This window comes from Zingiber officinale, chromosome 3B (genome assembly GCF_018446385.1).
Source record: "Zingiber officinale cultivar Zhangliang chromosome 3B, Zo_v1.1, whole genome shotgun sequence".
In the NCBI taxonomy this organism is placed as follows: domain Eukaryota; kingdom Viridiplantae; phylum Streptophyta; class Magnoliopsida; order Zingiberales; family Zingiberaceae; genus Zingiber; species Zingiber officinale.
The window spans coordinates 115,837,789-115,848,464 of NC_055991.1; the positions used below are offsets into that span (position 1 = coordinate 115,837,789).

A 10,676-nucleotide genomic window follows, 5' to 3' on the forward strand; every position below is an offset into this window, starting at 1 on the left:
CAGCAGAACTATATACGCTCGGAGAAATTTGTGGAGAAAGCCTGTGATCGGCTCGTGCAAGCATTTGAGTTGGCCATCACTGCCACGACCGACTATCTGAAGACCAAGGGCCAGCTTCCTGAGGACCTCAATATCCCCGTCCGAGATCACGCCGATCTTCTAACCATGATTTCGGACGAGATTTTTAATTATTTAAAGTGAAGTCATGGATGTATATTGGCCGTCCGGCCGACATTATTTTGCTGTAATCGTCGCTCGGTTAGTTTTGATGAATGAATCTCTGTCTCTAGTCGCTTGTCTAATCACCGTGCGTATTTGAACTGCGTGACTAGTGAGCCCTAAGTTTTGTTGAGCTTTTGTGTTGCCAAGGCTGGACCCTCTAGATGTCGTTCGACAATCTATAAGTCGGGTTTTCAATTGTCGATCCACGAACTCCGGGTCGGGGGGTTTATAGTCGTCGGTCTGACTCTAGAGTTTAACGTCGTCGCTCGACGGTCTTCCAAGCGGGATATTCATGGTCGCCGCTTCCACCCTAGAGTTTAACGTCGCCGCTCGACGGTTTTCAGGCCGGGGGGGGGGGTTTATAGTCGCCGGTCCGACTCTAGAGTTTAACGTCGCCGCTCGACGGTCTTCAGGCCGGGGGGGTTTATAGTCGCCGGTCTGACTCTAGAGTTTAACGTCGTCGCTCGACGGTCTTCAGGCCAGGGGGTTTATACTCGCCGGTCCGACTCTAGAGTTTAACGTCGCCGCTCGACGGACTTCCGAGCGGGATATTTATGGTCGCCGATTCGACCCTAGAGTTTAACGTCGCCGCTCGACGGTCTTCAGGCCGGGGGGTTTATAGTCGCCGGTCCGACTCTAGAGTTTAACGTCGCCGCTCGACGGTCTTCCGAGCGAGATATTTATGGTCGTCGTTTCGACCTTAGAGTTTAAGGTCGCCGCTCGACGGTCTTCAGGCCGGGGGGTTTATAGTCACCGGTTCGACTCTAAAGTTTAACGTCGCCGCTCGATAGTCTTCAGGCCGGAGGGTTCATAGTAGCCGGTCCGACTCTAGAGCTTAACGTCGCGGCTCGACGGTTTGGAGAAGCTTGGACGTTCAGCGAGCATTAGTTATGCCGTGCGTTTTCATGATCGTATTCCTGTATTCAAAGGATAGCGCAGAACGGGAATTCACGCAATTAATTACACAGGCGCACCTTTTACCCAACTCGATAAGGCTGGAGGTGGTTAGCGCTCCATGGTCGTTCCAGCCGTCGTCCGTCTTGATCTTCAAGGTAGTAGACCCCCGATCGGAGTTTCTCGACGACTTTGAAGGGTCCCGCCCAGGGAGCCTCCAACTTGCTCACATCATCGACCGGCTTCACCTTCTTCCATACCCTAGGTTTTGATGTTTGGGCAAAGGTTTAAGTTAGGTTTATTGTTGTATTTGATATGCATTGTGAGTGTGCAGGATACAAGTACAACAAGGAAAGTCCAAGTGTGAGTTTTGGCAGTGTAAGTCCAAGCATATAGTCTTGGCAACGTAAGTCCAAGTGTGATCTTGGCAAAGGAGGCAAGTCCAAGGATGAGTCTTGGCGGTGTAAGTCTAAGCATGTAGTCTTGGCAACGTAAGTCCAAGTGTGACTTAGCAATGGATGAAGTCCCGGAGGCGCGACCTCTTGGCAAAGGAAGACCCGACAACAATGACAAGGCCGATGGAAGCTCTAGAAGGCAAGACGTGAAGGATGGGGAGGCATCCGAGGGACGTAAGGCTGATGGAGAAGGCTAGGTCTAGGTTGGTCGGGCGAGAACGAGTGCTGAGTGAATGTACTCGGGGTAAAATCCCAAAATTAGGGTTTACTGTAGCAGTACTGTAGCGTTACTGTAGCAGTATTGTAGCGTTACTATAGCAGTACTGTAGCAGTCGACTGGTGGTTTCATCAGTCGACTGGTGCAGTCGACTGGTAGTGAACAGAGGGTTGGTTTCGAGCCGTTGGGCTGCAACGGTTGAATTTCCACGAAGGGCAGTCGACTGCATGTTTTGGCAGTCGACTGGTAGGAGGGTTTTCTAACCCGTGGCCTATATAACCAAGCATTGGAAGCTTGGTTCAAGTTGACGAAATTAGTGGTGGTTAACCCTAATTAGAGTCTCCAAGTGCCCAAGTGATCTAGCGTGCTTGTACGAGGTTGTGGCGAGGTTTCTCCACCCACAAGGAGCTACGCGAGCTAGCCGGAAGTTCTCCGGGGAATCATCCACCGACGGATCGGGATCGTCCACCTTACGGACAGCCGTGGAGTAGGAGCTTTATCTCCGAACCACGTTAAATCAACGTGTTAGGTTTGCTTTCTATTGTTAGTGTTTATCTTGTATTTCCGCTGTACACACTAACCATTGTAGGAAGCGACGATTTGGGTGAGACGCTATTCACCCCCCCTCTAGCGGACGTCAAGGTCCCAACAGTAGGCCCCCGATCGGAGTTTCTCGACGACTTTGAAGGGTCCCGCCCAGGGAGCCTCCAACTTGCTCACATCATCGACCGGCTTCACCTTCTTCCATACTAGATCACCGACCTGGAATGCTCTGGGGATTACTCGCCTGTTGTAATTTTGCTTCATTCTCTGCCGATACGCCATTAGCCGAACAGCTGCTTTAGCTCACGTTTCATCTACCAAATCCAGATCTAGCTGCCTCCGCTCGGTGTTGTCCGCGTTGTATTGTTGCACCCGATCGGACTCGATTCCGATCTCTACTGGTACAACCGCCTCTCCTCCGTAGATCAAGTGGAACGACGTAACCCCCGTTCCTTCCTTAGGAGTCGTGCGGAGTGCCCATAGGACGCCAGGGAGTTTGTCTACCCAGCTGCCCCCAAGGTGGTCGAGCCGAACCCTTAGAATTCGAAGAATTTCCTGGTTGGCTACTTCATCTTGTGCGTTACTCTGCAGGTATGACACAGAGGTGAAGTGTTGCTCGATGTCGTACCCATCGCACCATTCTTGGAACTCATGTCCGACGAACTGTCGCCCATTGTCGGACACGAGCCGTCGCGGAATGCCAACCGACATATGAGATGCTGCCAGATGAATTTTTTGACCATATGCTCGGTGATCTTGACCAGTGGCTCGGTCTCAACCCATTTGGAGAAGTAGTCCACCGCTACTAGTAGAAACTTCCTCTGCCCGGTTGTCATAGGTAAGGGTCCCACGATGTCCATGCCCCATTGGTCGAACGGACAGGATACCGTGGATGCCTTCATCTCTTCCGTCGGTCGATGGGAGAAGCTGTGGTATTTCTGGCAGGAAAGACAAGTGGCCACTGTCCGAGCAGCGTCTTCCTGTAGAGTTGGCCAGAAGTATCCGGCTAACAGGATCTTCCTAGCTAATGATCGACCGCCTGGGTGTCCCCCGCAAGATATTTGATGCACTTCCTTCAATATATATTCCGCGTCCTCCAAGCTGACACACTTTAAAAGTGGCCGAGAAAAAGATTCTTGTAAAGCTGGTCCCCGATGAGGGTGAACCGACCGGCTCTCTTTCTCAGAAGCTGGGCTTCATCCCGGTCATACGAAGTGACACTCGACTGCAGAAGCTCTATTATAGTCGTCCTCTAGTCGCTGGGGAACGTTAGGCCTTCCATCCTGTCAATATGCGCTACCAAGCATACCTGCTCGATTGCTTGTTGGGCGCCGATCGGTGCTATGGAACTAGCCAACTTTGCCAACTCATCTGCTACCTGGTTGTCTGCTCGGGGAATTTTTTGCACGATCACCTCGGCGAAGCTAGTGTTGAGCCTTTCGAAGGTCTTCACGTAGAGCTTGAGCCTTGCATTGTTGACTTCGAAAACTCTTGAGAGTTGCTGAGCGGCGAGCTGAGAGTCAGAGAAGATAATCACTCGGCTCGCCCCCACATGCCGGGCAGCCTGCAGTCCCGCTATAAGGGCTTCATATTCCGCCTCATTATTAGTAGCTCGATAATCCAACCGAACGGAAAGATGCATCCGCTCTTCCTGTGGTGAGATTAACAGAATGCCTACTCCACTCCCGAGTCGAGTTGATGACCCATCCGCATAGACCTTCCAGGAAGCCTCAGGCTCGGGGCTCTGTACTTCTGTGACGAAGTCCGCCAGGGATTGCGCTTTAATTGCTGTGCGGGGTTGGTATTGAATATCAAATTCACTGAGCTTGGTAGTTCATTTAATCAGCCGTCCGGACGCCTCTGGGTTGAGGAGGACTCTCCCTAGAGGGTTGTTCGTCATTACAATGATTGTGTGCGCCAGAAAATAGGGTCGGAGTCTCTGAGTGGCGAGGACTAAAGCGAATGCAAGCTTTTCGAGACCAGTGTAGCGAGACTCAGCATCTTTTAGGATATGACTTAAGAAATACACAGGCTGCTCTTCGCCATTTTGCCTTACTAGCGTCGAGCCAACGGCCTGCTCGGTCGAGAATAGGTAGATACGGAGTGGTTCGCCGGCGGCTGGCTTAGTCAGTACAGGTAATGAATTCAGATACACCTTTAATTCTTCGAAAGCCCGATCACACTCTGTGTCCCATTGGAATTTGGCTGCTCGAGGCAAAATCTTGAAGAATGGCAAACTCCAGTCGGCTGTCTTAGAGATGAATCGTGACAAGGCTGTTATCCGTCCAGTGAGGCGTTGCACTTCCTTCATGCTTCAGGGCGACGGCATGTCCTGCAGCGCCCTTACTTTGCTAGGGTTCGCCTCGATGCCCCGTTCGGTAACAATGTAGCCCAGGAATCGCCCACCTTTCGCCCCGAACAGACACTTCTGGGGTTCAGCTTGACTCCGTACATTCTCAGAGTCCGGAAGGTTTCTTCTATATCTGCACACAGATCGACCGCTCGGAGTGATTTAATAAGTATGTCATCTACGTATACCTCCAAGTTTCGCCCGATCTGCTTTCGGAACACTCTGTTCATGAGCCGCTGATACGTGGCGCTCACGTTCTTCAGCCCAAACGACATTACCTTGTAGCAGTAGGTGCCGTCCGCCGTGATGAAACTCACTTTCTCCTGGTCTTCTCGGGCGAGCGGCACCTGGTGATAACCCTGATATGCATCCAGCATGCATATCAGCTCACATCCGGCGGTCGAGTCCACCATTTAGTCGATCCGGAGCAGAGGGTAGAAGTCCTTCAGGCACGCCCTATTGAGGTCCCGGAAATCGATGCAGACCCTCCACTTGTTACCCGACTTGGAAACTAGCACAACATTTGCCAACCAACTCGAGAATTGAACTTCCCGTATATGGTCGGCTTCTAGCAACTTTTCGACCTCCGCTCGGATGATGATGTTCTGCTCTGCGCTGAAGTCCCGCTTTCTCTGCTTCATTGGTCGAGCGTCCGGTCGGACATGGAGCTCATGTTGCGCTACGCTCGGCGAAATGCCCGGCAACTCGTGGGTTGACCATGCGAAGACGTCATGGTTGCATCGTAGGCACTCAACTAGCTCCTCCCTCTGGTCTCCCTCCAGGTCAGACGCTATGAATGTTGTGGCTTCTGGCCGGTCGGGCTGGATCTATACTTCCTCATTTTCCTAGTAAACTAAAGTTGGAGGCTTTTTAGTCACGGTATTTACCTCGAGGCGCGGTGTTTTCCGCGCCGACCTGGACTCGGCTCGGACCATTTCCACATAGCATCGTCGGGCGACCAGCTGGTCTCCTCGGACTTCGCCCACTTGGTCCTCCATGGGGAACTTGATCTTCTGGCAGAAAGTGGAGACAACCGCTTGGAATTTGTTGAGTGCGGGTCGCCCCAATATGACATTGTAAGCAGAGGGGGCATCGACCACTATGAAGTTAGTGGTTCTCGTTCTTCGCAGCGACTCCTCAACCAGTGATATAGCCAGCCTGGTCTGGCCGACCGACAAGACCTCGTTGCCAGTGAATCCATACAAGGGTGTTGTCATCGGGAGCAGCTCGACACGATCAATTTATAGTTGGTCGAATGCCTTTTTGAAGATAATGTTGACCGAGTTGCCTATATCAATAAAAATGTGGTGAATAGTATAATTTGCTATTACCGCTCAGATGATGAGTGCATCGTCGTGCGACACTTCAACTCCTTCCAGGTCCCTAGGCCCGAAGCTGATCTCGAGACCCCGTGCTCGCTCTTGGCTGCAGCCTACTGCATGAATCCTTAGCTGCCGAACGTGTGACTTTCTGGCCCTGTTGGAATCTCCTCCCGTAGGGCCCCCAGCGATGATGTTGATTTCACCCCGAGCGGTATTGCTTCAATTTTCCTCCTCCCGAGCGGAGGGCCTCGTTCGCTCCTGTGAGGCTCGGGGTTTGGTCCTCGGCGGATGATGATGCTGCCGATCGACCGACTCCCTGGCCCCACGTCGTTTGGTGTCCTGGTGTCGGGGGCGCCGATCAGGTGAAGGGGATCAGCGGCGATAGCTCCTAGGCGCAAGGTGAGCGATCGGCGGAAGGCTCCGACAGTCACGGGTGTTGTGGGTGGCTGACTGGTGAAGTGAACAGAACATGGGAGTCCATACCTTTCCCTTCTGCTTAGGCCGATCAGCCGCCACATGCTGGATAGCTTGCGGTCTTGATTCTTGGTGTGGACGTACTCCTTCGGCTCGAGGTCCTCTTGGCGGTTGATGGCTGGTTGGTTGCCTCCGCTCGGCGGGCGCCAGCGGCTCGGCCGGTGTTTCTTTCTTCTTGTCGCCTGGGCTCCCTCCACATTGATGTATTCATTGACTTTGTGCAGCATATGGTCGTAGCTGCGAGGCGACTTTCTGATGAGCGAGCGGAAGAAATCACCGACCACAAGCCCTTGTGTGAACACGTTCATCATGGTCTCCGAGGTGACTGTTGGGATATCCATGGCCACCTGGTTGAAGCGTTGGATGTAAGCTCGGAGCGTCTCCCTCGGGCCTTGTTTTATGGCGAACAAGCTGACGCTGGTCTTCTGGTAGCGCCTGCTGCTCGCGAAATGATGAAGGAAAACCGTGCGGAATTCTTTGAAGCTTGTGATCGATCCGTCCGGCAGCCTCCGGAACCACCGTTGCGCCGATCCCGAAAGGGTGGTGAGAAATACCCTACACTTTACACCATCTGTATATTGATGTAAAGTGGCCATGTTGTCGAACTTACCCAGATGGTCATCCGGGTCGGTGGTCCCGTTATATTCTTCGATTGTCGGGGGCGTGTAGTGCCTTGGCAGTGGATCCTGAAGAATGGCCTCAGAAAACTGTCGATTGATCCGCTCGGGGGATGACTCAGCCCGAGGCGCCTTCCCCTTCATAGCATCCCGTACGGGTGCTTCATCTGATGACCCTTGATTGGCCTGTGCCAGCTCGGATGGAGTCTGGAATAATGCCCGATGAAACGGAATAGGGGCTGGCCGCGCATTCCCTGGAGTGCTGGTCTAACCTTTATTCTGCGCCCATATGGAGTATTGCTCCGGCTGGTCCTCCCCCGTCGCTTGGCCACCTGACGCCGAAATTGTCTGTTGTGCTAACCGCTCGGCTAGCGCCTTCTGTTGTTGCTGCTCCACGATTTTTGCCGCTCTTGCCTCAATAAGGGCGTCGAGCTCCTCCTGAGAGAGCGTCACGGTGTGTGGTCGTCCAGCTCCTTCCATCTTCTCTGCACGGATTCAGGTGTGTTCCCACAGACGGCGCCAATTTGATCTGTCCGAGCTGTGAGTTGATGAAAGCTGGGGACGTGGCGCTCTCTGTTGGCTCCGCGTAGACGCCGGGATGAGGTGAACCTCCGGCTGCAACAAAGTCGGGCTGGGAAGGGGTTCCCGGCGACGACCCTTCGACGCTCAAGTTAGGTGAGAAGAAATCTGAAGCAAAATAAGGAGAACTGTAGCTACAGTATCGTTGATTGCATACCTCCGTCGAAGTCTGGGCCGGGGAGGCGTGTGTACGCTTATCGACACGTGCACGCTTCCCCAAACATACCTCCCAATAGATGTGTCAGAAAAGCATGTCTGACGCTATACCGCAACCGTCCGAGCATATCTCTGACATGACAATGGCAACTTCCACCGTACGATTATCTGTCTGGTCTGGTCGTCGACCATGTTGTCTATCGGCGGCACATATCCCGAGAAGGATATCTGTGGTCGTCGCCTTTGTACTCTTTCGCACCTTCTGTCTTTTATCGGGCCGAGCGGGAGAGACGCTCGGCCATACTGGTTGGACCGAGCGGGACCGTGCCTCGGCCATATTGGTCGGCCGGGGGGACGCAGGCGAGGCCGAGCGAGTGAGCCGCTCGGTCATATGCTCGGATGAATAACGCCTACATCGGCCTACAGCCTAGCTGAGCGGCCGCTTAGCCCAATCAGCTGTAGTATGTGAATTCCTGAGCATCAGAAACTCGACCCTTAGCCGAGTTATCTCCTTGCCGACCTGGCCTTCTTCTGCGGATGATCGGCAAGGTGGCCTCCCGCTCGGCTCACCTCCTTTTACGATGATCGTCTCGACCTTGACCTCCACGTGTCATTAACCTCTGTCCGTACGGGACCCCTCCTTTGCTACCGGATCAGTGTCGATATGGAAAATCTTATGATACTCAGACATATGCGATTTGATTTCTCCCACAACTAAAATTCAACCCTTTGCTATGTAATGTTAGCATTGGTTAGAGGTATGGGACGATCATTTCTTAATACATAGTCTAAGTCCATGTAGACTAAGACTACGATCACGTATTCTTTCCTTTCAGCAAAATTTAAACTAGTTAATGTTGGATGTTATTAATACTGACAATTATTTATTGCATTAAAATTAGAGAAATTATAATATAAAATTATGTAAATAAAATAAAATTTTAAATAAATAAATATATATGTATATATATATATATAGATACACACGCTTTTTATGAGATATCAAATACAATATTATATTTTACTTTGTAAACTAAAATATAATTTATTAGCGGTACTCTATGATATAATTTGATCCGGTGGAAAGGATCGGAGGCCCACATGGGAAGGGGTCAACGACACGGGAGAGTCAAAGTTCCGGCAGAGTGGGTCGGAAGTCACCTGGCCGACCGGCCGGAGTAGTTGCCGAGCCGACATGAAGACAGCTCGACCTCAGGTCGAGCTTCCGACGCTCACAAGCTCCCTTATAGAGGAGTCGCTTTGCCGAGTGGCCGAGCCGCTCGGCCGAACTGCAGAACAACTAGCTGGTGCCCTGTCCGAGTATGTGACCGAGCGGCCATCTCGCCCGGTCCGTGGTGAATATATACCCGAGCGCCTGGGAGTCCGAGCAACTAGCCTGTCCGGCCCAAGTAGCGACAAAAGGCTTGGAAGAGGACGAAAGGGGCAGCTTGTGATATCATTCTCGAGACACCTGCCGCCGACAAATAGAATGGTCGGCGATCGAGCCGTACTGAGGATCGTACGGGGGAAGTTTCCGCTACCATGGCAGAGATATGCTCGGGCAGTTGCGGTATGGTGTCAGTCACGCTTTTCTGACACAATCATTCTGAGGTATGCTTTGAGGAACGTGCATGTCTCGGGAAGCGTGCACGTGCCTCTCCGGGATTCTATATAAAGACCCCCATACTTCGACGGAGGTAGGATTTTTTCTCCCATCTACTCTAGCCACAATCGTTATTTTGTCTCTGCTTCATCTCGCTGTTGCCTGACTTGAGCGTCGGAGGGTCGTCATCTGTGGGAGCGCTACGCCCCCAGCTTTCATCGACTCAACGCACGGACATGATCAAATTGGCGTCATCCGTGGGAATGCACCTGAATCCGAGCCGAGAAGATGGAAGAAGCTGGACGCCAACTCATGGTAACACTCTCTCCCGAGGAGCTCGAAGCACTCATCTAAGCGCGAGCCGCAAAGATGGTCGAGCAACAGCAGAAGGCCCAAGCAGAGAGGATAGCTCAACAGGCCGCCTCGGTTTCTGGAGGCCGAGCGACCATGGAGGACCGACCGGAACAATATTCTACCTGGGCTCAAAACAAAGGGCAGACCGGCACACCAGGAGACTCGCCGGCCACCCCTATTCCATTCCATCGGGCACTGTTTCAGACTCCGTCGGAACTGGCCCTAGCCAACCAGGGATCGTCCGATGAAGCACCTGTGCGAGACTCCAAAAAGGGGAAAGCACCGCGTGCAGAGTCATCCCCCGAGCGGGTCAATCGCCAGTTCTCTGAGGCAATCTTACAAGACCCTCTTCCAATGCATTACGCTCCAATATCGATCGGGGAGTATAATGGCGCAACCGATCCGGACGACCTTCTCGGTAAGTTCGATAACACTGCTACTCTTCATCAATGCACCGACGGAGTCAAATGCAGAGTCTACCTCACTACATTCTCTGGTTCGGCTCAAGGCTGGTTCCGGAAGTTGCCGGACGGATCAATTAAGAGCTTCAGAGATTTCCGAACGGCATTCCTCCCTCACTTTGCCAGCAACCGATGCTATCAGAAGACTAGCGTGAGCCTCTTTTCCATGAAGCAAGGGCCGAAAGAAACTCTCCGAGCCTACATCCAGCGCTTCAACCAAGCAGCTATGGACATCCCCGCGGTCTCGTCTGAGATAATGATGCATGCTTTTACACAAGGCTTAGTCGATGGGGACTTCTTTCGCTCGCTCATCAGGAAGCCGCCTCGCGATTACGACCACATGCTGAAAAAAAACAAGTGAGTACATTAACGTGGAGGAAGCACAAGCGGCCCGAAAGAAGGAAGCGTCGGGCGAGCCCCCAGCCCAAA

The 10,676-nt window shown here is 52.5% G+C and overlaps 1 protein-coding gene across 1 annotated transcript; it reads right to left on the reverse strand.

Annotated features, from left to right (window-relative positions):
- Positions 1 to 2,634: 2,634 nt before the first annotated feature.
- LOC122055140 lies at positions 2,635 to 3,042 on the reverse strand. The gene has a single exon (XM_042616523.1). The coding sequence runs from the start codon at positions 3,040 to 3,042 to the stop codon at positions 2,635 to 2,637; it is 408 nt and encodes a 135-aa protein (XP_042472457.1).
- Positions 3,043 to 10,676: the final 7,634 nt, after the last annotated feature.

Bases quoted from the DNA above. Each gene is read 5' to 3' on its own strand.
- LOC122055140 (XM_042616523.1), bottom strand. From the start codon at position 3,042: ATGTCGGTTGGCATTCCGCGACGGCTCGTGTCCGACAATGGGCGACAG.